The sequence below is a fragment of the Dicentrarchus labrax genome, unplaced genomic scaffold (genome assembly GCF_905237075.1).
Source record: "Dicentrarchus labrax unplaced genomic scaffold, dlabrax2021, whole genome shotgun sequence".
Lineage (NCBI taxonomy): Eukaryota > Metazoa > Chordata > Actinopteri > Moronidae > Dicentrarchus > Dicentrarchus labrax.
Genome location: NW_026136707.1, coordinates 8,893,504 through 8,920,154, shown reverse-complemented (window position 1 = coordinate 8,920,154; position 26,651 = coordinate 8,893,504). Strand labels below are relative to the sequence as shown.

At 42.1% G+C, this 26,651-nt stretch overlaps 1 protein-coding gene across 3 annotated transcripts in view; it reads left to right on the top strand.

Moving 5' to 3' along the window:
- Nucleotides 1-26,393, top strand: part of grik5 (glutamate receptor, ionotropic, kainate 5) — a 78,803-nt gene extending 52,410 nt beyond the window's left edge. Inside the window, exons 7-23 of one of the 3 annotated variants that reach the window (XM_051406628.1) lie at nucleotides 296-461; nucleotides 4,772-4,950; nucleotides 5,708-5,761; nucleotides 6,536-6,694; nucleotides 7,111-7,263; nucleotides 8,517-8,621; nucleotides 11,042-11,149; nucleotides 12,527-12,730; nucleotides 13,721-13,834; nucleotides 14,479-14,588; nucleotides 14,838-15,011; nucleotides 16,222-16,387; nucleotides 17,577-17,802; nucleotides 20,956-21,084; nucleotides 22,253-22,419; nucleotides 23,741-23,963; nucleotides 24,011-26,393. In XM_051406628.1, the coding sequence (XP_051262588.1) occupies nucleotides 296-461; nucleotides 4,772-4,950; nucleotides 5,708-5,761; nucleotides 6,536-6,694; nucleotides 7,111-7,263; nucleotides 8,517-8,621; nucleotides 11,042-11,149; nucleotides 12,527-12,730; nucleotides 13,721-13,834; nucleotides 14,479-14,588; nucleotides 14,838-15,011; nucleotides 16,222-16,387; nucleotides 17,577-17,802; nucleotides 20,956-21,084; nucleotides 22,253-22,419; nucleotides 23,741-23,963; nucleotides 24,011-24,414 (2,841 nt within the window). In that variant the 3' untranslated portion in view covers nucleotides 24,415-26,393. Of the gene's footprint in view, nucleotides 1-295; nucleotides 462-4,771; nucleotides 4,951-5,707; nucleotides 5,762-6,535; nucleotides 6,695-7,110; nucleotides 7,264-8,516; nucleotides 8,622-11,041; nucleotides 11,150-12,526; nucleotides 12,731-13,720; nucleotides 13,835-14,478; nucleotides 14,589-14,837; nucleotides 15,012-16,221; nucleotides 16,388-17,576; nucleotides 17,803-20,955; nucleotides 21,085-22,252; nucleotides 22,420-22,974; nucleotides 23,012-23,740; nucleotides 23,964-24,010 lie in introns of those variants that run through there. The other 2 variants (XM_051406627.1, XM_051406626.1) reach the window with 2 other exon arrangements.
- Nucleotides 26,394-26,651: the final 258 nt, after the last annotated feature.

Here is a 26,651-nt window from a genome sequence, read left to right as displayed (position 1 = left end):
GTATCTAAAGATTTTCTTGCCTTCTGAATTTCTAGTCAAATAATTAACCGTCATCCACTTCTTCCGACTGTTTTCTACCCTCTTCCCATAGCCTTTTATCTTTAGGTCTCTCTGTTCTCTTCCTGCCATCTTTCTTATCTCTCTTTTCACCCTGTAGCATCTCTAATGGATCTCCCTTACTCACAGTTTTTTTTCCTGTTGTGTGTGTTTGGAGGGAAGTTAATCACGACACATTTGCTTTTCTTGCCTTCCCTAATGTTTCTCCTCTCTCCTCTCTCCTCTCTCCTTACTTCAGATCCCTCATGTGAAGATTGGTCCGGAGGAAACTCCCCGCTTACCGTACCTGCGCTTTGCCTCTGTCACTCTGTACCCTAGCAACGAGGACCTGAGCCTGGCCATAGGAGCCATCTTGCGCTCGTTCAGTTACCCCTCAGCCAGCTTGGTCTGCGCCAAGGCTGAGTGTGAGTACACATGCAGTCTGTTTAATAGTTATACTGTACATTATGTGTGACTGCATAGCTGTGTTTAGGTGGGTGTAAATGCATCGGTTGTGGACTTGGAAGCCTATTCACCTAATATAGCTGTGTTTTTTTCTGCGTGTGTGTGTGTGTGCAAATGCCTCTGTGGGAGTGTTGGCACATTCACACCGTTTGGGCGGATATGACTGTTTTGCGCCACTGGACACTCATTTTGACAGTCTGGTCATAAAGTTCTGTCTGTTGTCAGAGTTCAGAACATGGCTCATGCTGCAGCCTTCCTATTTATTACTCATGCTCTTGCACACTGTCTCTTATCCACCTCAGAGGGTTGTTAGGCCAAAACCAATTTAATAAATATTCGTGTTTGAAATGCTTTTCAGTATTGGAAGAACTTAGCGGACATTTGATTTAACTTGCCAGGCACTCAGAGAGCTTTAAAATCACAGGGGATTCGGGGCTTAGTCACTAGCCCTCTTTATTTTCATTTTGAAAAAGAGTGCGTTATTGATTTATTATGCACTACCCTATCGAGAGTCACAGGAATTAAAGGGCTTGGTCGGATGGCGGCTGTAGTATTCAAACAAAGCTCAATACATGACAGAATACTCCATGTGCTGCAGGAGGTGGCAAAATCCTAATTTTTTCACTGAATAATCTCCTGACTTTTTGTGCAGTTCTGAGTGAAACTGAGCCAGGATGAGTTGTTGTGCAGCTGCTGACTGCTCACACCAGCCAAGTAGAACTGCACAAGAACTAAAGGGCAATTACATAAAGAATAAGTGGGACCATTGAAGCCTGTGAATACTTCTCGTTGCAGTGTGAAAAGGGTAGATTTTGACAAACAAAAAATTGATTCAATCATTGAGATGCTTTTATTAGATATTTTCAGACTGCAAGAACTTTTGCATAGTCCCGAGACCAGTTGGAGGACCATACCCCCTTCCCACCCCCCGTTCATTTTGAGGGGCTTCTTTCAACTCCTACTTCAGAGCATTTGTTAGCATTGTGAACAACAGCTTCTAATGGAAGCCTTAAAATATAGTCCAGGCTTTATTGGGCGTACATGATGTGCAGAAGTGACGTTACTAAACCGCCGGCCAGCTTGCGTTTCTTCAGCGTTCCTGTTGCCAGTGTGAATGCAAACAGGAAAAAAGCCCTTGAAGGTATGTAGTTCTCATGGGATCTCCCTAGTGGGCCATTCCTCTCAGGGAGCCCCAAAAACTGTTTGTTCCAAAAACGCTTATTATCTCCCCAGCAGTTAACCAGCCTTCCGGCGATTTTCTGTAAGTAAGCTGAATTCCTTGTGGACTTGTCATTTCATTGAACTAAAAGAGCTTTGAAATGGCATCAGACATCTTTTTTTCTCATTTTGATCATCAGTTGAATGGATAGATAAGAGCCTTGTCTTTCACCGGGCTTCCTACTCTCATGGGAATTAGAGGCAACAGATACCCTGATAGTTACCATCCGGGCCAAAGATGCAGCTTTTACTGCTTGAGAGACTCAGGGGTGTGTGTGTGTGTGTGTGTGTGTGTGTGTGTGTGGGTGTGTAATATATTTGGCTTGAAGGTGATCTATACAAGGTTATCACTCTTACAGACTCTGACCCACTTGGCTGCGCTATCTATCGCCATGGAGCTGGTTGCCATGGCTGCAGAATAGGTGCTAACTGCCACTCAACAGGCTTGTTCCACACTCTAAACGACTGTGTGGGTGTGTGTGTGGCATGGTATGTATGTGTGTGTTTGATATATTTTTTTCTGTGTGCTTGGCTCGCTTTGTCCGTACATGTGCATGTTGTTTGAGTACTGGTTTATGTATGTGTGTGTGTGTGTGTGTGTGTGTGTGTGTGTGTGTGTGTGTGTGTGTGTGTGTGTGTGTGTGTGTATTTTTGCCCCTGTGTGTACTGTACTGCCTGTGTGAGTGAGTTTTGGGGTACTTGTAAGATTGTATGTCTGTGTGTGTGGCTCTGCTGTGGCGCTGCAGAGGTTCAACATCAGACAATGTTTACCACCAGTGCACTTGTTTTATTCATCTTGTTTACCCCAGTGTGGAATGGTGTGTTCAAGTGAAGTAGACATTCTCTCTTTTTTGTCAGTGAGGCGAGTAATGTGTGAAGTCACACATTTCATTGACACCCACCGCACTTGCATCCTAATTAAGTAACGTATTTGGAAACTGGTCATTTTTGCAACAGCATGTTAATGGAATTAATCTAATTTGTCCCTCTTTAGCCTGTGCAAGTAACAGTCCATAGATATTCTGTTAAATGAGAGTGAGACAGAGATTTTGGGTCATTTCCGACGTATCCTTCTCTCGCTATGCCTGGGTCACAACGCGCTATCTGAGCCTAATTCCATTATGCAGTTTTCATGAGATGGATGAGGTTAAGGACAGCGAGAGGGAGAGACTGAGCACACGGAGGAGGAGACGGTGGCGGCGTAAGAGCGAGATGGATAAAGACAGAGAGAGGTAACTAGAGCACAGGGCTAAGACGAGAGAGATAGAGAGGTTTGAGGTTTTGTGTAAGAGGGGGAGTATGTGAAAGAAGGAGAGTGAGAGAGGAGAGGAGAGGAGAGGAGAGGAAGCTGTAAAGTGCATTGATTTTTTCCCCTCCTTCCTCAAACTAATTAAAGTTTTGGCCTGGTTCAGTGATTACCCCACTGCTTACAGAGGCTTTCTCCTGCTGAAGGGCTCTGTGCGCTACCTCTCCCCTCCTCCTTTCCTCCCTCTCCCCTTCCCCTCTGTCCCCCAGATGCCTGCCCCACCACTTATTTACATAGCTAGGGGTGCTTTACTATGGAATTACAATTAGCAAGCAGCAGGGTAGACTTTCTAGTAAAGGCTCATTCCACGCACAATGTCAAGTGAGTCTTGACTGCCATTGGTTATACTCATTTTCAAGAGGAATTCACTTGAAGTGGGCGAATTGTCTCAAGTACTGTATTTCATTCTTTCTTTTCCTGCAGTTCTGATTTCTGTCCATTTCTTGCATCTCCAGTTTTTCAGTTATTTGATTTTAAGGTTTTCAGTTTTTTGAACACATACTATTTCACTCAAAGTACATACATCACTCAAAGAACTGAAAAGCAATTATTGATGGATGAGCCAACAGAAATAAAGTGAATTACAAAGCACTCAAAGAGTGCCTACCTGTGCCAAGGCTTTACAACCCTCTAAATTTATTATTCTATTAATAGAAAATGTTTAGAAATTTGTCATGCTGATTGGCTGATGGCAGCCATGAATTTTTGAGGACACTTAAATTGTGTCTGGGAATATTAGGGCTTTGTACAAAGATTCAGACTCACAAACACTGAGTTGTTTTGTCTATTTATAGTTATATTTCATTGACCCCATGACTAAAATGTCATAAGGTTTTGCTGTACAATCTGATGTACACATATTATCTTGTTGCATTCACACAATAACATTTGCACACATATGGAAAAGATGTACATATGAGCATGATTTTGTGACATCAGAACTAGTCCAATATGCAACATACACAAATGTGATGTGAAAAGCTGAAACCTGCATTGCACATACACGTTCAAGATGGGGGAATATCTGTCTAGGTGTAAATGGATGTAGTCTGAAAAATTCATGGAGAGTGCAGAGGAAGAATTCTGCCTCTGTGCCTCACTGTTCAGGTGTTATGAGCAAAATGTACAAATGCAAATGTACATGGTGGCGCTTTTGACAGTTCAAAAGAATGCAAACTAATCAGTTTTTCCCTAACTCTAACCTTACTTTAACCTAACTCTTCTTCAGCTAACAAAATCTGTCAAGTTCATGTTGAGATATACTACTAATCAGGGTTGTAGAGGTAAATACAGAAGTGGGTTAACTTTACCCATCTGGTTCCCCCTCATTGATTGATACTGTTGATTTGAAAATTGATGTGTAAACTCAGCCTCGTTTCAAAAAGATGGATAAACTGAGATTACTTGAATTTACCCCCACTACGTCCCCGCTGCTAACTATAAAACAAACAAACATATGGCACTGAATACAAAATGTACTTGGCGGAGGTCATGATAGATAGAAATAAGTCCCACTGAGAGAAACAGCGAATGCGTACTGTAGACTCCATATTAAATTATGTTTCATTTCCTGGGGATTTAGACAAACCATCGATCATGTTTTGCAAAATGACACAAATATATGGCCATCCGAAGCTAAATCAAGATTTTCACAGGTCCTGCAAAGCTTACATTTTGGAAATATGAGTTGTGTCTACTGATACAGACATTGATATGCGGCTCGGCTCTGCTTTGGCTCTGCCTCAGGCCTGCTGAGATTGGAGGAACTGGTCCGCCGCTTTCTCATCTCTCGGGAGACGCTGTCAATCAGGATGCTGGATGACAACCTGGACCCTACGCCGCTGCTGAAGGAGATCCGTGACGACAAAGTGGCCACCATCATCATTGACGCCAATGCTTCTGTCTCCTATCTCATCCTGAAGAAGGTCAGCTCTCGAACATGAATACATTCTTCAGAGCCGCCCACACATGCAGAGATGTGAAGTTACTGTTGTATACAGTAACACTCAGGGATTTGTGCTTTTCTATTTAATGTACCCAATCGGGAAATTAAGGTTACAGTCACGAGGGGCATTCAAGAGCTTACCATCTGTAAAATAATAAAACAACTCTCTCCAAGTCCCACAGGCTACACATTAGTTGTCGTAACAGAATTAACATGTATTTTTACCTTCTCTGCCCTCCAGAGCTGCAAAGGGAACAACATTTATTCATGTCTGCCAGCAACGATCACTTACACTCTTAAGAAAGTATTTGACAAAAGAACATTTTGCTGGGATGCAGTGCAGATGTTACCCAGGCTTGTTCTGATTCATGGTACGGTCTGTAATGCCGATAGCCAGCGCAGTGAGTCACGGTTTGAATGCGTATGGGATGTTTTCACTGGGCACATTGGAGCGGCTGTCCGCCCTCAGCCAAGTGTCCTAGTGTTAGCCTGATGATGTAAAACTGTGATTAACGTATGCTCCCTCTCCCTTTTCATCTCCTCCCTCATATTCTCTCCTACTTTGTCCCCCAACTGTCTCCTTTGCTCTCTGCCTCTCAATAACTCTCTTCCTTTGCCCTCTCTCTCTCTCTCCCTCCATCAATCTTTCTACATCTACCTTTATTCTCCCTTTCCACATTCTGTATCCCACCTGCCTCTTCTTTATTTTTTCATCTCTCTTTCTCTTTGTCCTACAGGCGTCAGAGCTGGGGATGACATCAGCATTTTACAAGTACATCCTCACCACCATGGTAAGAGCTTACCAATTCTCCCCCTTCCTCTCCTTGGTCTTGCATTCCTCCATTTTCACTTGTTCCTCTCTCCAGCTCCTCCTCTTCTGTCCCTTTATGAGCAAGCAAAGGTGTTAAGGCGGAGAAAGTATGAGATAAAGGGAGAAAAGAGAGGTGACAGAGAGAGAAGAAAGAAACGGGAGATGAAGGATGAGGAGAGGGAATGAAAGAGGGAGAGAGATCTGAGAAATGAATGTACTGTACAAAGATGTGGAAGTGCAGGGGAGGATGGCAAAAAAAGAAGAAAAAGGGGTCTGAGGTGGAGGTGATGACAGACGTGATGTACCCTTTTTCTTCTGCCACCCGCCACCTTCTCGATGCTTCCGGTGTTTTCATCTGCCTCTTTGATATACTCCCCTCCCCTTCTACCATTTGAATTAATGTGTCACTTTATGCTGTGCGCCTGATTTTTATATTTTTCTCCCCTCTTCGCCCTCTGTACATGATGTTCTCTTGTGCTGTAGATGCCACGTCTTGTGTGTATATTTTTGTGAAAAGCTGCTGGAGTCATTTCCATCAACCTCTCTTTCCCCTGTATCACTGTTTTCCCCTTTTCCTAGCTGTCTACACCCTTTTTTCTCTCTCCATCAGAGATTAGATGTTGTCACTCCCCGTAGCCTCTCTTTTTCTTCATCAAACTCTCCTTTACACAGTATTTTTCAAGATTTGATACACTGTCAACACATCACTCACCTGGATTTTCTGCCTCTCTCTGCCCCTCCTCCTCCTTTCTAGGACTTCCCACTGCTGAGACTGGATGATATAGTGGATGAGCAGTCCAACATTGTAGGTTTCTCTATGTTTAACACCACTCATCCCTTCTATTTGGAGTTCATCAGGAGCCTCAACCTCTCTTGGAGGGAGGGCTGTGACCTGACGTACCCCGGCCCTGCGGTCAGTCTCATAGACACTTGAGTATTCATGCATGCGCACATTCAGGAGTCATTTTCAAAGCTTTGTTTGTATGCCACGTAACATTAAGCTACTTTATTCCTCACACTGATTCATGGAGCAGTTAAAGAGATTCAGCTAGTCTTTTGCTTGTATTTAATGGGTATTGATGTATCCATCTGTGTTTCCTCCCCACTGGTTTACTCATACCTCACATCTCTTCTCTCTCTCCTCTTATTTTCCCTGCCTCCCTCCCTCCATCCCTGTTAACCATTCAATCATCTCTGCTCGCACCTCTCTCCTCATTGCATCTTCTCCCTTGACTCCCTGTCTTTGCTTCCCTCGTTTTGTTTCCATCCCTCCCCCCATTGCCTTTCTCCCCCTCCGTGTCTCTCTTGTTTCCTCTCCCCCTTCCACAGCTCTCGTCAGCGCTGATGTTTGATGCAGTGCATGTGGTGGTGGGGGCGGTGAGGGAATTGAACCGCAGTCAGGAAATCGGAGTGAAGCCACTCAGCTGCACCTCACCTCAGATCTGGCAACATGGGACCAGTCTTATGAACTACCTGCGCATGGTAAACGCTTGATAAATACAACATGTATTGTAAAACACCTGCTGATATTCATGCTCGTATACATATACAGAAATTAGTTTGAATGTTAAATGTTAGAAAAATTGTGAAAATACCTATAACAATTTCCCAAAGCCTAAGGTGACATCTTCAAATTAGAGCTGAAAATATTACTCGGTTAATGGAGCAACAAAAAATGAATTTGCCACTATTTTGAAAATGAATTAATTGTTTGAGTCTTTTTAAAAGCAAAAATGTCAAACATTTGCGCTTTTAGACTCTAAAATGTGAGGATTCGCTGCTTTTGTAATACTAAACTGAATCATTGATAGAAAAACAAGAATCAGATAAAACAAAAATGTTGAAAGCGGCACATTGGACTGAAGGGAATTGTGATATTTTTCAGTATTTTCGGATATTTCATAGACAAAGCTTTAAATTCAATTTTTAATTTCTGAAGATATAAATTGGAGAAAAGCAGAAATCCTCACACTTGAGACCAGCAAAGGAGAAATGACTCAAACGATTATCACTAATCAGAATTGTGGTCGATTAATTTTCTCTTACTGATTAATTACTACAGCACAACAACATCCTGTATCATCTTCATCTCATGTTGCATGTAACCTCTTGTCTCTTGTTACTTTTTGTCATCTCCCATCTCTGGTCGTCTGTGTGTCTCTCTCATCGACGGCCTATTGTCAAGGCAGCCCGAGCCCCATCTCTCATTGCCTCAGCCCTACCGGCCTGACATCTGCCTTTGTTAGTCAACATCATGGTGTGCTCCATCTTCAGCACCGTGCCATTCATCATAGATCTCGCTAACTGTGCCAGCACCTGGGTTTTGGAGAGGCAGAGCTGAGCTGTGAGGTGCAGTTTTGAGTCTTATTAGGGAGCTGTTGACTTTTCTTGCTGCTCTATCTGAGCCTCTTGCTCAGTCAGTCACTTTCTCCTACAGTAGTTGATCCAAAACTGATCATCCCTATCTGGTCCAGCCTCAGACACTTACTCTCTTGCTCTTTCTTTCTTTCTTTTTTTCTTCCACCCTCTTTTCTCCTTCTTCACTGCAGATAATACTTGTCGGCCCAATCATGATAGATAGTGAGAAGAAAAGTGTTTGTTATTATATAAAGGGTTGTATTTATGTCTCCATCTCACTTCATTGTTACTCTTCTCTCATTTTCTTATCTGTCCGTCTCTTCTTTTCCCATCCTCTTTCATACTTCCTCAACCCACTCTCTCCGTCTGCCTGCCAGGTGGAGTACGATGGTCTGACAGGTCGTGTGGAGTTCAACAGCAAAGGTCAGAGGACCAACTACACCCTGCGGATCCTGGAGAAACACCGAGGAGGCCACAAAGAGGTCAGGAGTCACCTGTTATCATGCTGCAGCCAGGTCACATCGCCCATAGGCTTTGGGTTAGTTACAGGTCACCTGTCTGATTTCACAATGCCAGGGGAGGCATTTAACACTGAGGTCAGCCTCATCACAGGCTCCCCTGATAGTAGCCAAATATCTTTACTTTGTGAAGTTAGTTTGATTCGTTTCACCTGGCGATGCTGTACGGCCATCAGACGTAGGTCATGTAGTAGCTGTGTTCACATTTATTTTATCTGAAGGCTATTTGAATACATTAGCTGCTTATAGTCCATTTCATTTCATTTCATTGAATGGTTGCTAAATTTTATAGCAGGTCTGCAGTATCGAGTCCAGTGTAAGTATTGTTCTTAGTCTTGTGTATGTGTTTTGATGTTTGAACTATCCGTGTGCTAGAGTTTTTTTGTTTGCCTCCAATGTGTTTTTCTCATCTTTATGTCCCTGATGTTATTTGATCTAAAAACATACAAAATTGGTATTTTATTAATGGTTGACTTGTTTTCTTCCTATGGCTACAAACAATTAAATTAATTTGTAAGTCAGTATTTGTAATTGGCCTCAAGGTCAGTACAGAGTGTATGTGCAGATAGATCTACATCTCTGCTCATCCTATATGTAATACAGTATATAATATTTATATGGAGTCTTAATGGAGTTTATTTATGTCTTTGTCTTTGGACTTGTTCTTCACTTGGACTCAACTGGATCAGATCTCGTGTGGTTATGTTTCCTAGAACCTCTTGAATTCTATTTGTTGTTTTGACACCATGATTCTGAAACAATGAAATGTCATAAGGTTTTTCCAAATATACCTTATTTATTGACGCCCTGTAGTTTCTTCATATTGTTATGGTACATATTTACATCAGGGATCTGAGCAGTAGGCCCAAGTCAAACAAGAGTTGGACAATGATTCCAACCAAAACTTAACTTAACTTAACTTAACTTAACTTAACTTTTGCATCCACTGTGCCCACAAGTGGCAACAGGACAGGTAGTGAAGAGGAGTAGTGAAAAGTTTTATCAGTTATGAAGCACTATCTATCTGAAGTTTGCGAACATTATATAACATTGGCCACCATAAGCTATTGGTCATACCAGACTAATTAAGGCTGTAACAGCAAAAGCCCCTGAGTGCATTGAATTAAGCAAGAGTGTGTTTTATTGCTCAAGACTTTTTTTAATTTGTAACAGGAATTCATTTCTTCTTTGAAAAGTTACATAGTCTTGCTTTAAAGTTTTGGTCTGCACTTAAATTCCTTTTCATTCATTCCCCTGTTAGTCTGGGCACTATATCTTTTTGATATACTAGCTACAAGCCACAACAAATTTGTTAAGGGTAGTTGGACAATGTGGGGAACCAAAATAAAATGTTGGCGAGGTGTTTAGGAACATTTTGGTGCATTATTCTGTCGATGCAGACTCAGTGAGCATTAGGAGGAAAGGTGAGGGGAGATTTTCACCGCGTTTGTACCTGAATTTCAAAGTCAAGATTAAATGAAGCATAAGTACACACATCACTGCAGATTCAGAGTGAGGGAATTACGTTGCGGTTCATTGACTGGAGGAAACACTTTCTCTTCACCTTCCCTTAATACGTCTTGCTGTACTCTACTACAGGCCAGCTGCCTTCCGTGCTAACACTAAATGCCACCTGATAACCATACTTAAATCTGGATGTTAACTCGGTGGGGGAGTTAGGTTGCGATAATTAACACTTTAACTCTGCCCACCTCTCCGTGCAGCAGCACCCACACAGAGAAAAGACCACTCTTAAATGTCAGGGCAGGATAAAGAGTGTCATAGAAAAACTGTGATTCTGTCTGAGGAGTCATTACCTCTCCTCTGACCTATTGAAAGATGTACAGTAATATCTCCCAAAGAAATGCCTCTGCGAGCTGCGGGTCCACCCTGCAAACTGGTTAGGTCATAATCACACACTTATGCACCTAGGCGACTTTACTGTCTCCATAAAATGGAAATATGTGGGCTGTTTTTTATGCAATTTAAGAAAGGAAATTAGTCCGGATCATGAATGCTTTCACTTACTTTTCCATCTTCACTTACCCGTCCCAGTTCATTGCTCTGCTTGTAAACAGTAGTTGTTGTTTTTTACAATGTGTGATAGTGTGGGTACATATATGGCTCCAGTGGGGGCAATTAAATCAATGTGCATATACAGCATGTAACAAGATGGAAACCAAAGTTAAGCATAAAATATTCAGCATGCAGAGTTGCTCTATAAAATAGACCGATAGTATTAATGCACTCACTGAAATACTTATTTGTTATAGACGGTGTGTAGCCTGCCACAACAGTAAAGTTGCAGTGAAGTTAGATCTTAACAGTACATTATTCATCCAACAATAGCCATTGATTTTCTCTCGCTCTCTCTTCACTGTTAGATTGGGATCTGGTACTCCAACAACACCCTGGCAATGAACTCCACCAGCCTGGATATTAATGTCTCAGAGACGCTGGCAAACAAGACACTCATTGTCACCACCATACTGGTAAGGTCACAGTTACCTTCTGGACCACCACACTGGTGAGGTCAGAGTTGTTTTCGTGTTGCTGTGTAGGCTTTGCCGCACCTCATGCTGTGTTGTGGTCTGTTTCTGCTAATTTTACTGTCACTGTAGCTGTCATAGCAACTGACAGAGCACTGAGTAAAATGTGTTAACTGCCAAAATCCTGGTCAAAACACTAGAAGTTGTCTCCTTCTGGTTTCCATATGAGTAATGCCATATCAGAAAATCAATAAATCCCTTATATGATGCTGCTCCATCATCTTCAGGTTGGTTTAGATGTGTAAAAACACCTGATACAGTACATTTCTCTGCCTCATCCTATTCCAACAGCCAAGCTGTGGTCACTGAATCTCTCTCGCATACTTCTGCTGCCATTTTGCTCAAGCCATTTTATGTATTTTAAAGGAGTACTCCAGCAGTTTAGTACTGGACATCCATAATGTTGGAGTACTCACAAAAGACAGATAAAAAAAATGAATGGTCTAAATTGATTCTGCAGAAGCCAAGATATCCTGACTTTCAGTCCAAAGTATTGGTCAAGCTCCAAAAAAGCTGAGTCCTACAATTCCCATGATGAAACTATATATATAATCTTTTTGTTAGACTCTCCCTGCCTGGTTGTGTCCCGTGTCTTAAAAACGCAATGCCCCATTTTACAGGTTCTCTGGCACAACTGAGTAGTACTCTATAAGCCAAATTAACTGATTTTGATGTGTATAATGAGTGGATTTCCCCTTTATATATTTAATTTAAGTAGAGTGCTTTAGAGAGAGTTGCATTAAAAAAAGGGATGCTTACTTTCACAAAATTACCAATGGCATGCTAATAGCAACCTATGCTGATATATTAGCTATTTTGAAGGAATAGTTCCATAGTTGGGAAATAAGCTTAATCACCCTCTTGCCAAGACTTAGATAAGAAGATTGATACCACTCTCATGTCTTCATAATAAATATGAAGCCAGGAGCCAGTAAGATTGACTGTGCGGATTAAACCAACTACATGCTATAATATCTTAATTAGGGAGATTTAGAGAGAAAGATGTTAACATGCGATAGAGTCAGGCTAGATGATTCAGCCTGTTTCCAGTCTTTGTGCTAAGCTAAGCTAATCATCTGCTGGTTGCAGTTTCATACTTAACGAACATGAGAGTGGCATTAATATATTCACCACTCTCTGCCAGAAAATAAGAAAAGCATATCTCCCAAAAATGAAGTATTCCTTTGATCTATTATTGACATACCAGATATTTCTTTTACAATAGAAATCACTGTTTCTCATATTTCTGTCAGTAATCCCTTCTCAAACATCATATTCTTAGTTTTGGCTTGAAACCCCTCATGTTTCCCCCATGTTCAGGAGAACCCATATGTGATGCGCAAAGACAACTACCAGGACTTCCAGGGTAATGACCAGTATGAGGGCTTCTGTGTCGACATGTTGAGGGAGCTGGCAGACATCTTGAAATTCTCCTTCAAGATCAAGCTGGTGGATGATGGGTTGTATGGGGCTCCAGAGCCCAACGGCTCTTGGACTGGCATGGTTGGAGAGCTAATCAACAGGGTGAGTACTCCTTCTCCCTCCCTCCTCTCTCTCTCTCTCTCTCTCTCTCTCTCTCTCTCTCTCTCTCTCTGCCTTGCATGCACACCAGAAACATGCTCAAATGTTCCAACCAATTTCTCTACAAACAGAAACTAATACTGAACACACACACTCACACTCACACTGTAGCCCCAAACCACAACTCTGCTGTAACTTCCCATGTCTCAAATTGCCCTCAGAGGGGAGTACGACTCTTATCTAGGACAAAAGCTGACTTGATAATTCCCCAAAAGAGAGTGGTAGCATTGCCTAAAATTGTCTCCACAATCTTTCCTCGCAGTAACCCTCCTTCCCAAGCCTGTCCCCCCGCTTTCTCTCCGTGTCCGGGCCTAGTGCGCCTCTGACAGACACTCTGGTTGAAGCAGGCTAATGAGAGCCCCTCTCTGCTTAATTACCATACGGTATACTTCAATTACCAGGCTGTGGTCCCTGTGTGGGGCTTGCCACACTGGTGCTCCCCCAGCTCTCCACGCTTCCTCTCCCTCCCTGCCCTCCCCATTGCCTGATCACTCAGCTCTAATTAGCAGCCCATGTTCATCAATTAGCTTTTAATGGAAGAGATGGAGGGGAGGCAGAGCGACCAGAGACCTGCAAGGTTTTATACAGGTGGAAAGACCAGCCACCCAGTGCTTACTTGCAATTAGCCTCATTTAGATGGTGGATAATGTGTGAGTGTGTGTGTGCCAGAGGGAAAGGGACAGAGTGCATGTCTGTATGTTTTCCCAAATGTGTTTTCAAGTGCGTAGTCCAACTTTTCATTTTTCATTCGGGAAGTCAACATTTTATACAAACAGAGCTCTCATCTACCCAGTGCTGCATCAAGTGTCTTTCTATTTTTGCACAGTTACCTGACCGCTTGTCGTTTTTCTCTCTGACTCTCCTCCACTGCCTTTATCTTTCTCTCGCCCCCACTACTATCTATCTACCTATCTATCTTTGTCAATCCTACAGAAAGCAGACCTGGCCGTGGCAGGCTTCACCATCACGTCAGAGAGAGAGAAAGTTATCGACTTTTCTAAGCCGTTCATGACCTTGGGGATCAGCATCTTGTACAGAGTTCAACTGGTGAGGGTGTTATCTGGGGTTGTAGGTTGCCCGCTGGGTGATACTCACGACAGATCTTGTGTTGGATTTCATTTCTTTAGTTTGCACTGCTTTTAAGCTGGCAGGGTCACACAGAAGACGACGGGCTACACTTGTTAGACGAGTCTTAACGAATCAGACTGAATATTACATAACAGTTAATCTCATCTTTTGAAGCTGAGGATTGTGTTTGTGTAGTATGCTGTATGCTGCATCCACTGTGTCCACAGTGAAATTTATAGGTGTAATTTAAATTGCTCAATAAGTCAGTGCTCTGTAACTGGGTAACAGTGGCAGCTTTACATTGCTAATGAGGTTTTGGGTCTAAGCCAAGTATGCTTCAGCAGTAGGCATTGTGAAACGGAGCGTTTATGGATTGTAGCATTAGCGTATCAAAGCACTGCAGACTTACTATCAGAGTGCAGTGAGGGAGACTGCCCTCCTGTGGTGTGAAGGGGACATTCCCTGACTGCTGAGACATGACACCTTGTTTTCTAACACACTGTACCTTCCTGTCTGTCTGTCTGTCTGTCTGTCTGTCTGTCTGTCTTTGTCTGTCTCTGTCTGTCTCTTCCGCTTCATCTCTCTACTTCTCTTTCTACTCTTCTTCTTTCTCTCTGCACCAGGGTCGAAAGCCGGGTTACTTCTCCTTCCTCGATCCCTTCTCTCCAGCTGTCTGGCTCTTCATGCTGCTCGCCTACCTGGCCGTCAGCTGTGTGCTCTTCCTGGCTGCAAGGTCCATACATTACATCACACACTGCGCTGATAGTCTGCAGCTCACATCTGTGCTCTATCGCCATTTATCTTGTTGAGCACGAGTCGCCTGTCACATAATGGAATTTTTTACCTTACGCAACCTGCCACAGACAGTTTGACAGGGATTTAATGACTGATTGGCAGTGACTTGAATGATATGACAGAAGTACATTACTGTGCGGCAGTTTAACCTCAAGGTCATTCCACTGTACCTGTGTTTCCCCTCCAGGCTGAGCCCCTATGAGTGGTACAACCCCCACCCGTGTCTGCGAGAGCGCAGGGACATGTTGGAGAACCAGTACACTTTGGGAAACAGCCTGTGGTTCCCTGTCGGAGGCTTCATGCAGCAGGGATCAGAGATAATGCCCAGAGCCTTGTCCACCAGATGTGTTAGTGGGGTGTGGTAAGTTACAGAGTAGTTTATTGCTTACTAAATGAAGTCATATATTGCATGAATCTAAGTGTGTGGAAATCTTCACATACAATTTGACAAATTTACGCTTCCAGCTAAAATATAGCCAGGTCTTCCTGCATAGAAACGGTTAAGATAAAACATTAATACAATTGTGATAAAACAATTATAAAAGAAAAGAAAAACACATTGACAAATGATACAATGATAAAAGGGCTATTGAACAAGATTATATTAGTAATTGTGGGGACCAGTAAATACAGATTAAGACAAGAAATTCAAGCCGTACAAAAAAGTCTTCAAACTAAATTTAAATATAATAACAGAATCAGTCATTTTGACAGTATATGGTCAACTGTTCCAGATTTTAGGGGCCATATTTGCAATCATATTCACTGGCTAACTAATTTCTTCACCAGAACATTCTTCCTCAAGGTTGCTTTTGCTGTGTGAGATGACATTTACATTTTAAATATTAAGCATCTCTGACATATAGCTCACAAGTTTCAGTTGCTGAGCTCTGGCATTTCAAGCATACAATACAAAAATGCTAAGCTCACAGAAATACTATAGTCTCCTGATATTCCTGTGGCAACAGAGTGACTGTGAAAGAAGACATGTGCTTAGAAAAAAATAATAACCGCTAAGAGCTAAGGAGATAAAGGGTAGAGGAAGACAGGAAGAGCAAATTACACTGAGCTGAGCAAGATATGGGATCGGGATATTATTAAGTGTCGTAAGTACATGATGTTCCTCTTGAAGAAAGTTGCAGGAAAGGTCATAAGAGAGTCCCATCTTCAAGGTTGTGGGTGTAGAATATTATCTGTTTGTTCAGGTAACCTAAGACCCTTTTTTTATACCATTTATACTGAGGTGTCTCTCCCTTTAAGATCTCTGGATATATTAGGCCATTGACGAAAATGTTGCAAATCAATCTGCAGGACTTCATAGTAATATTAAGTTTTTATATAATTTACAAAGTGATAAAATGTCTTGATTTCTCAGTTATTTTCTTTGCTGAATTAGCCCAAAACAGACTTCTAATTGGTTGTTTAATCTGTGAAAAGTCTCAAAATTGATTTCCCACACAGTTTACTGCATCGTTTGTATCAGTTTTTTTTTATCTAGAAATAACATATATCATGATAATTCCTTCTTATCCTTTTCACTTTTGTCTTTCTCCTTTGTCTCTACCCCATAGGTGGGCGTTCACCCTGATCATCATCTCCTCCTACACGGCCAACCTGGCAGCCTTCCTGACTGTCCAGAGGATGGAGGTTCCCATCGAGTCTCCGGACGACTTGGCCGACCAGACCAATATTGAGTATGGGACCATCCACGGAGGGAGCACCATGACGTTCTTCATGGTACGACCCGCTGCAGCAGCCGGGGCATTGGCTGGCTTTGTGTTTGGGATTTTTGAATGGGTATTTGTGTGTATGTGTTAAATTGTGTTGTTGTTGATGGCAGTTTTAGGATTTACTCTAGACTATTTCCTGAATTGCCTTTAAAGCAACAAAAGTTTTTGCCTTTGTTTTTTGCGTGTGTGATTTAGTGCAGTGTTTCTGTCTTTATTGCCATGCCTGGAGTGAGAGGTTGTCCTCATATTTGCTACTATATCTCTGAGTTCTTCTGTTGTTTTCTTTATGGCTGTTTGTGTTAAGTGGCTGACTGCCTGTGTTTGCTTATGAGAGCGCTTCCGGCATCTGTGTCGGCATCTGTGTTTGTCATAGAGCGTGTGTGTATGTGTGTGTGTGTGTGTAGGTGTGTTTGCATGTGGGAGTGTGTGTAGGTGAGTGTATAAAAGCTATGTATTTGTTTACTTGTGTGCATGCATGGGAGATGGCTACATGCCAAACTGTGTGTGTATGTGTATTTTACATTCTCGTGGTGTTTGTCCATATTGAGGATATAAGAAAGAGTGGTTCATGTTTGCCTAATGCCTACATAAGCCAGTTTCAATGCTACACTACATTACTCCACTCAATGCCTAATCCACACACACAGACACACAAACACACAGACACACAATACACATCCACATTAATACACACAGATGCCGCCCTCTCTGCTCGTTTCCTTTTATCTCACACACAATACCCAGAGATACAACATGTAATTGTACACTTTAAACACTTAATCCTGTTGTGGAGCTTGCCATATTTTGCTAAGTGCTGAACCACCTCCTGTGTGCTGATTTACCTCCTTATGTATGAAAGATGATGCATCAGCTACGCCATGAGTGAATAATCTGTTGCCTTGATTCACGTCGCTTTTCTTCCCTCTTCTCTTTTCTCTCCCCTTTCCCCGTATTTGCCATTGATGTTTTTCTCCTGTCATTATTCACACTATATTTTCTGTTCTGTTTACTTTCCTCTCCTGTTTATCGAAGATGCATCTCTTTTTCTCTTTTTCCATCTTCCCTCCTTTGTTTTTATCGACCTCCATTTGATTTCTGCTTCAAAGACAGATGATAGGACATGTTAGGAGCCCAGAATGTATAAACATCTGTACTCAGTGTTTAATTTCCATTGTTGTGTTCCCATTCTTGTGAAGAACTCACGTTACCAAACCTACCAGCGGATGTGGAACTACATGAACTCCAAGCAGCCCAGTGTATTTGTAAAAAGCACAGAGGAGGGAATTGCCCGAGTGGTCAACTCCAAGTATGCCTTCCTGATGGAGAGCACCATGAATGAGTACCACCGCGGCCTCAACTGCAATCTCACACAGATTGGAGGCCTGCTGGACACCAAGGGCTACGGCATCGGCATGCCACTGGGTAATAATACCAATATATCATCTTTTAAACAAAACATGCATTACAAAGTGCTTGTAGCAACTATGTTAGTACCCTGCAATAACTTCAAATAACTTTACCAACTTCAAAATGTAAATTATATTTGTGGATTTTTTGATAAATTAGTTGAAGGAAATTAAATCCCAGTAATAGCTGAGATTCATTAGTTCATTATGGAAACTTAGATAGTCTCTAATGATGTTATTTTTTCATCAAACAAATGTTACACTCCTTAAGATATAATCATCACGTTATTAGAGATAATCACTAATTAAAGCTACTATCTGCTAATTTACTTTTTACAGAAATATAGTATGTTATCACATCACAAGTTATTTTAATATTTATAACATTACTACTATGATTTAAAAACAAGCAAAATACTGAAACACAACGCACACAAGTAGACATATAGATGCAGTGTGAAACATGTTAATGAAGTTTTTTTCGAAAACATCAATATTGATTTAGTCAGTGTCATATTCAGGCAGGATATTTCAAAGCCTACAAGCCCCCACAGCAAACACTCAATCACATTTACTCTTTTTGCCTCTACTGACACACCTGAAGATCTATGATTGACATCTTCATGGAAGGAAGGTCACAGATATCGCTGCCATATCTTTGATTAGATCTATAATTCATTAATAAATACCTGAAATAAATTGAAAAAATAACAACAGATAACCAGTGCAACACTGACCCATTTTAATCCTGTTGCTGCAGTATTTTGCCACAGTTTGTGGATTAAGGAAAATAATGGGGTATTGTAGTAATCAAGACAACAACATATTGAATTGATATGATTGTTTGAGCTCTATGTAAATATGACACTAAAATAAAGCAGAAAATAATAGCAGTAAATGGTTTGAAAAAACGTTAACAGAACAAGAGGATAGGGGCTAAAGCACTGATTCCCAACCTTGTGTGCTTGTGACCCCTCAAGCAACATATACATGCAGCCATCTGCCACAGGCTGCATCCTTTATTAGACTGCTTCATTTGAATACTTTTTTGAGGCCAAATGAGATAGAACTATGTAGTATCTTACAAGAAAAAGAGCAAAACCCCCAAATAAATGCATCAGAAATGTGGGGTTCCGACCCCTAGATTGAAAACCACTGTGTTAAATGACTAATTTGCATTCAAGCTCTTTGGCTTTGTTTACCTTCAGAAACACATCAGACATTTAATCCTGAACATAAGCAAACTAATAATATGCTTGCTTACAATTGTCACTAGGCTTTTGTTATTATAGTAGTGGAGAACAATGACATCGCAGTGGACAAAGAGTCCAAATTATAGGGCATAAAATTGTGCCCATGCAGCTAAAGAAGCAGAAGAAAAGAAGATCACCAAAAGGGAACAGCATTTTAACATGAAAGTTAAGATGAGAACAATTCCAGTGCAGTACCAGGGATGTAAACCTATTATCTGTGCCTGTTCTGATCAATGGTGTCACACAGATTTACTTACTATCTATAAACCTCATCCAAATATAACAAAAAAACACAACAAGAGACAGTGAGACAGACAGAAACACTTGCATGAGATCAATTAGGCTAAATAGACACATGTAGCTGTACTGATTGGTGAGAGATTAGTTCTGAAAAAATTTCTTGTACGTGGTTGATTTATTTTTTATCTACAGGATTAGTAAGTATTTTAACTGAAAGTAATGAACATGCAGTTAATTGCTTTTCCACACGCGTCCAGCTCTTCTGAAGCTCCTTTTTTTAGCACATAGAGGTGGTGTCAGTGCATCACAGTGATCTGTTCTAACGAAGAGGAGGAGGGCATGACTAGAGAGGGGAAGGAAAAGGAAAGAAAGTGAGATATGATGGACCAAAAGGTTTGGAGAAAGATAAAGCAGAGTTACTGTACATTAGCATGGAGAGCACACACAGACACGAAGAGACAGACCAGAGAGGAGAAAGAGGTCTAGAGGCAAAAGGATAATTAAAAATACTTTTAAAGGGTTGGTTATCCCAAATTAAAAAAACAAACAAAAAAAAAACACGTTTTCTCACTTGCCACTAGGCCTTTCTCAATTTAAATTAATAGCTGACTTTTTTTTTGTCATTTTTGGGAAATACACTTGATCATATTCTTGCTAGAAGTTAGATGATGGAAACCACAAAGTCGTTACACAAGGAGACAGTTAGCTTTGTTTAGCATAAAGGCTGGAAACAGAGTAAATCAGCTAGCCTGGCTCTGACCAAAGGTTGATAAAAATGCGACTTTCTGCAGCCTTCAGGAGGAAATTGTTTTGCCTAAAACCCTTGTAAAACTATAACTTGCTGTCTTCCATTGTTCCACAGATAAACACACAAGATATAATGTGTTAATTAGTGGGCTTTAGCTGCTGGTAGACAGATTTTATTTTGGACAGAACCAGTCTAACTTTTTCCAGCTAAGCTTGGATCATCTCCTGGTTGTAGGTTTAGGTTATGTTTCGCACTGGGAAATAAAACGATTGTATTTTTTAAATGGTTTGTCATGCTGGGAAGTGATCTGGGATGCTTCCCAGAGGATAACAGCTACAAAAGGTGATGATCTCGTTGAGTGCTATCTGAAATAATTTTCCGTGCTCTGTTTACAGACTGTTTTTGGGTAGTTTGAGTTTAATTTAAAGAAACAAAACCGACCCTGTTACTAATAATTCATTGAACACATTGTCAAACATTTTCACCTGACCTGTGTTCTTGCAGAAAGTACTTGCAATGAAAATTGTTCATATTGAGGTCTGCTGATTATCTTCATGGCTGGATAACACTAGGGTAACTGAGAAAATATATTTGTAGTTTCAGATGAACTGACCCTCTAAACCAGCGCATTCGTTTCTACTGTATCTACTTCATAACATGCTTTGTATGCTGTCTGACCAGCAGCTGTACCACTGGCTCTGTCTAGTCGTAATCTCACTCTTTATCTCTCACTAATCCTCTCTTTATTCTCACTGTAAGATCACTCGTAGCTATCTCGAGGCTGCAACAGCAATTCTTTCCTTGTGATTCCTTCTCCTTTTTCTCTTACACTCATTTCATGAAATAACCCGTTTAGTTTGGGCTCTTTTGCTGCACCATCTCCGTCCTCCACGACTCGCTCTTATTCTGCTTTCCTGTCTTTTGCCAGGGTCTCCGTTCAGAGATGACATCACGCTGGCCATCCTCCAGCTGCAGGAGAATAACAGGCTGGAGATACTGAAGAGGAGGTGGTGGGAGGGAGGCCAATGTCCCAAAGAGGAGGACCACCGTGCCAAGGGTCAGTCGACCGCAGCTGTCTGTCTCCTCTCCCTCCTTCTCTCTAATGTCCACAGTAATAGTCTCCTCACTCTCTGCTACAGTCTAGCTAATGGCTAATGCCTAACCTAATGTCCTTGTGAAGGGTGCTTAGCACAATCTACTTTCCCAAATGTCTTCTGTTTGTCTCAGGTGGTGTGTAATGGGAATTTTATTAGAGTGAGTGTGTCTGTTCACGCGTGTGTGTTAAATGTGTCTGTGCCTGTATAAATGACAAAGACAATGAAAATGCCTTGGCATTTATTCCGCACTGTCAGATGAAAATCTCCTTTGAAAATGATTTTGGTAACTCTGGGAAAAAAAAAGGGATTTTGCGCCTTACTTTTCAGCATCATTGAGCTTCATCTGTACAGTGTATCTCGATCGTTTCAGGGCCCCATAATTCCGGTATTCACTCATCCACTTCATCATGGGCCATTTAAATGTTTTAATTCAATTGAGGGAGCACTCCAGTGATTTAGTATTGCATTACGTAAAGTTGAGATACTTGCAAGAGACAAGAATGGACAAGATTGGAGCTATAGAGGCTGAGAAATCCAGATTTTTAGTCCCTTGTATGAGTCAAGCTCTAAAAATACTGAATCCTACACTTAGACCCTCCCTAAGTGGTGAGGCCTGTCTTTCAAACTTCTGCAGTTTGTTATTCAAACTGACTATTAAAAGCTCTGCCCCGAGAGGTCACTTGAGTTATTTTCTCATACTTTTCCAAATTGATACCGACAAATATGGAATCTACAACGAGCAGCTTGTTAGCTTAGTTAAGAGTTGAAAAAAGGAAACAGCTACTCTTTAATACGTATAAAAAGTGTAGTCTTTATGTCAAGCTAATCTAACCAGCTTCTGGAGACAGCTTCAGTTTAATTGTAAAGACTCAAGAATGTTATCAGTGTAACTCCACGCATAAAAGACATAAAACAACCATATTGTCCAAAATGTTGAACTATTTATTTAACAGAGCTCAGCTAGAGCCACAAAATATGCACAGTTTTCAAAGGCTGTTTAGTACTCCTCATGTCTACTAAATTTGGTGTGTTTCTGCATGTGTGTGTGTGTGTGTGTGTGTGTGTGTGTGTGTTGTGTGTGTGTATGTGTGTGTGTGCTAATGTTTGTCTCCTGTGGCCCACTTTCAGGTCTGGGCATGGAGAACATTGGGGGCATCTTTGTGGTGCTGATCTGTGGCCTCATTATTGCCGTGTTTGTGGCCATTATGGAGTTTGTGTGGTCGACACGCCGCTCGGCAGAGACCGATGAGGTATGCCCCCATACCTGCCCTCGCCGACCCCACAGACATACCCCAGTAGGTTCCCATGGCATCCCGCCAACCCTTTTGATTATGTTGTTTTGTGTGTGTGTTTGTGTGTGAGGATGGGTAAATTATTTTCAGCTTTTGCCTCCATTTGTATGTGTTTGTTTGTTTGTGTGTGCTGTAACATTTGAAGTTCAATGTGTTATGCGCATGTGAGATGAGAGGAATGTTCAAGTACGTGGCACTGAAATGCTGTTGTGTCCAAAATATGTACAACAAATAGAGAATTTGATTTCACTTTGCATGTCCTGCCTGTTTTGAAGTCACTGTGCCCTTTTAGTGTTTGGTGTTTAACAGTATGGCACTATAAGTGTTTGTGAGCTAAACTTGATGGTACGGATAAGCAATATTGAGAAATGCCAATATTTGCTTGCATAAAGAAGTAGTGTGATCTTTTTCCCTGGCATTAAATGTCATGATGTATCTTCTTTTACATGCCTCACATGTACGCTGGTATTCTTCGTTTCCATTCTTGGATTACTTCTCACCCATCTCACTGTGTGTCTCCCTCTATCTCTCTCTCAAACACACACCTCCTGTCATCAGTGTCTGTTCTCCGATAATGATTACTGTTTCTGTTTATGTGAGCACATGAGTTTTTATTATGATTTCAATGAGAATGTTGTTTGTCTGTAGTGGATATGTTGATGCATTTTGTTTGTGTCATGTGTGCAAATTATAGTAGTCATGCTGCTGGAATGATAAAAAAAGATTTGTGGGTGTGGAAGTGTGTCTTACTGTGGTGTGTGTGTGTGTGTGTGTGTGTGTGTGTGTGTGTGTGTGTGTGAGAAGGTGTGCACAGCTGCTGTATGCGTGACTGTGCCTTTGTATATGTGCACCTGAGTTTGCAGGCCTGCCTGTCCGTTCATAGTGCATAGTGCCATAATGAAGTGCCCATAAACTAAACAACATTTTGGTGTTTTGTGTGTTTGGATTGTAATAACTCTCTCTGCTCCTTGGATATTCTCCCATCTCTATCCATCTCCACATCCTTCCCCATGACCTCTTCATCTCTGTTTTCAAACCATCCCATTTGTTGATCTCTGTGCCCTCGCTTCTCCTGCGACCTTTTTTCGTTGACCATCCCTTACTGTGTCTGTTCTTTCTGCCTTGTTCCTGCCTTGTTCTTCGTTTTGTTTTGTTTTTTCTTTTATTTTCCCTTTCACTTTTTTTATTTTTCCTCCGCTCTCCTATTTATGTACTGCCTTACCACTGTCTTGTTCTGCTGCCTGCTACTTTGGGTCTGTGGCGCCCCTCCTACCTTTGCCTCCTTCCCTTCCGTCTTTCCTCCCTCCTTCCTTTTCTCCTTTAGGTGTCTGTCTGTCAGGAGATGATCACAGAGTTCCGAAACGCCGTCTCCTGTAAGAAGAGCTCCCGCATGCGGCGCCGTCGGCCCCTCAGCAGTTCAGCAGCCCTGCGACACCCCACACGCATAGCTCTGGGGGCCCCTCGGCCACTGCGCCTGGTCCGGGAAATGCGCCTTAGCAACGGCAAGCTCTACAGTGGAGCTGGCCCGCTGACAGGTGGAGCTGGAGGTGGAGGAGGAGGAGGAGGAGGAGGGGGGGGGGAGGGGGAGGGGGAGGAGGAGGCGGAGGGACAGGGCCTTCCGATCTTGGCCCTGGGCCACAGCGGATCCTAGATGATCCACTGGGGGCCAACACCACCCCTCCTCCACCAGCCCCTACCCCTGTGATGCTGCCCGCCCGCAGCTGCACCCACGTGAGGATCTGCCAGGAGTGCCGAAGGATCCAGAACCTGAGGTCAGGCGGCAGTATAGGATCAACCACAACAAGAATACCACCTTCATCAGCACCCCTGCCCAGGCTACCCCCACCCCCACCTCCATCCTCATCCAACACAGACAGTGAGGGCGGAGGGGGGCCCAGCCCAAGGCGGCTACACCACAGTCCTCCACCTCATACCCCCCGACCCATCCCACCTCCACAGAACAGCAACACCACAGACCTACTGGGTGACCAGGACTGAAGCAATGGGCGGGGTGAGGGAGGGAGCCAGTGCTGAGGAGACTGAGGAACATTTGTGCTGCTGAGAAAGAGGTGAAATTTATAAGAGGGGGGACAGAGGAAAAAGTTGAACTCTGTGACATCAGCCAATAGAAAATAAGATGGCCTTTAAAAGGAGAATAAACAGGGAAAACCGTAATCTTTTCTCCAGTTGAGCTTGAGGCTTACAGATACAGAACTGGCTACAAGCACTCTGCGAGATGGTCGTCAGTTAAGCTTCTTTAATCAACTCCGAAGAACAGTTCAGTTTGGACTAATCCGAGTGGAAATGCACATGACCAGATGATGGTTTCCATTGGCCTCCTTTTTCTCTCCTTACTCCCCTCTCACTTCACCTTTAGATATGAGGGCGCTGGTTTTCTTCCACAGACACTTGCCTGGAAGCAAACTGCCCCTCTAGTAAAATGAAGCCTTGCTGGAGGACATACTGTATCCGTATGTGATTTAAAACTAAGCAACTAAAAGACTTCCAGAGAATTATTTCCTGTTGTTTTTTTTCTTTTGTTGTCTTTCTTGTTTTGTTACCATTGTTCAAAGTGGGAATTACAGAGTTAAATACAGACTATGTGTGACAACATGGTGGATTATAACATACTAAGAAACTTGACTGCGGCTAATTGTGTTCAAGAGTTTTGTGTCCCTCCCTGTGCCCCACAGCTGCTTTTTGGATGGTATGAGGGAAGGTGGATGAAACGACTTCAAGACAACATGATGCGAACAGTAGCAGAGGAAACTGTTGGTCTGCCTTTCTTAACACTGTGCGTGTGTGTGTGTATGTAAACAATTGTGCTTCCTGTAAGTCTGTTTGTAACTACTCAAAGTTAGGAGAACCATGTACCCGGCAACAGCACCCTTCAACAAATGTTAGATAACCAGACAGTCACGGAAAGAGAGGGGGAGGAAGGGGGGGGCAAGAGGCTTTGAAATGTGAAATTAATGTCGCTCGTTATCCTGGGTAACGCTTGCCAAGCCTTTACTTCTTTTTCACCTCTGTTCACACAGCGTAGAAGAGATAGAGAGACTGGGCGAGGCAGAGCGGGAGACAGAGAGGAAAGATAGAGAAGAACAGAAAGAGAGGAGATAGAAAGAGGCAGAGAATGAAAAGGACACTACTGAATTTGAATGAGAAATCCCTAACTGAACTACTTCCATTATTAGATCTGTCCTGATCTGTTAATTCTGGGCATCTTTTAAGGGGCTTGTTAATGCGCCAGCAGGCTGTAGCTGCAGCTTCCTCCCTTCTCTCTGTTTAACAGACAGACTTGGCCATTCAGAGTAGAGGCTCCTGCCAGAGTGATAGACTCAACACAGCCTTGTCAATACTGTCTCAAGCTTTTGATCGCCTAATTACTCCCCTCGGTGGCTGGGGACTCATTCAGGAGGGGGTTGAACACAGGGAAACATGCTGATAAATAGATTTAGAAGAAATACATGCTTTTCACTCTGGCTGGAAAGGGAATCTGGTCTCTTTTAATTATGTTGTTAATGTTACAGCCCTACTGTTGTGTGAAACTAAAACAATCCAAACACTACAGTATATTAGCCTTGGTGCTTAAAGAAAATACACTGGTGGATTTGCATGTTTTAGCCCTTTAATTTCAAACTGTGTACACTTCATATTATTGCAGATGATTATTTAAATCATACCATATGTTTTGTAGATTTCCAATCCCCCAAGTAGCACAAATGTGCTTTAGATATTACAAGGAACCTTAAAGGATTCTTATTGTCAACAAATTCAATGAAAAGACCGTACCCACAATAAGTAGCCAAAACTTCATGTAGCTCATTCCTCTGTGCCGGAGACCGCCATTATTTAAACCCTATTAAAAACACATTAAACATACTACAAGGAATTTTAACTTAACGAAACAGTTTAATACTGATGCCTCTGTATGACCTACATAAATAAACAAGACCATCAGCCAGAGGATTAGCCATTTTATATGGTTATTCTTAATGCTTGCTACTGTGGGATTCCCCATGAAATCAGATGAAACAAGGTGGTAGAAACACTACTGCTTTTGTCCACAGGGGCTGTTAGAAAGAACACAAAATGAAAGTTCCTTGTAGCTACATTAATGAGTCACATTATTGCAAAATCTAATGAAATTACATATTTGTTCCCATTTTTTAAAGGACCAGTGTGTAGGATTTAGTGGTATCTGGTGCTGTTGTTGCAGATCGCAATACCCTTGT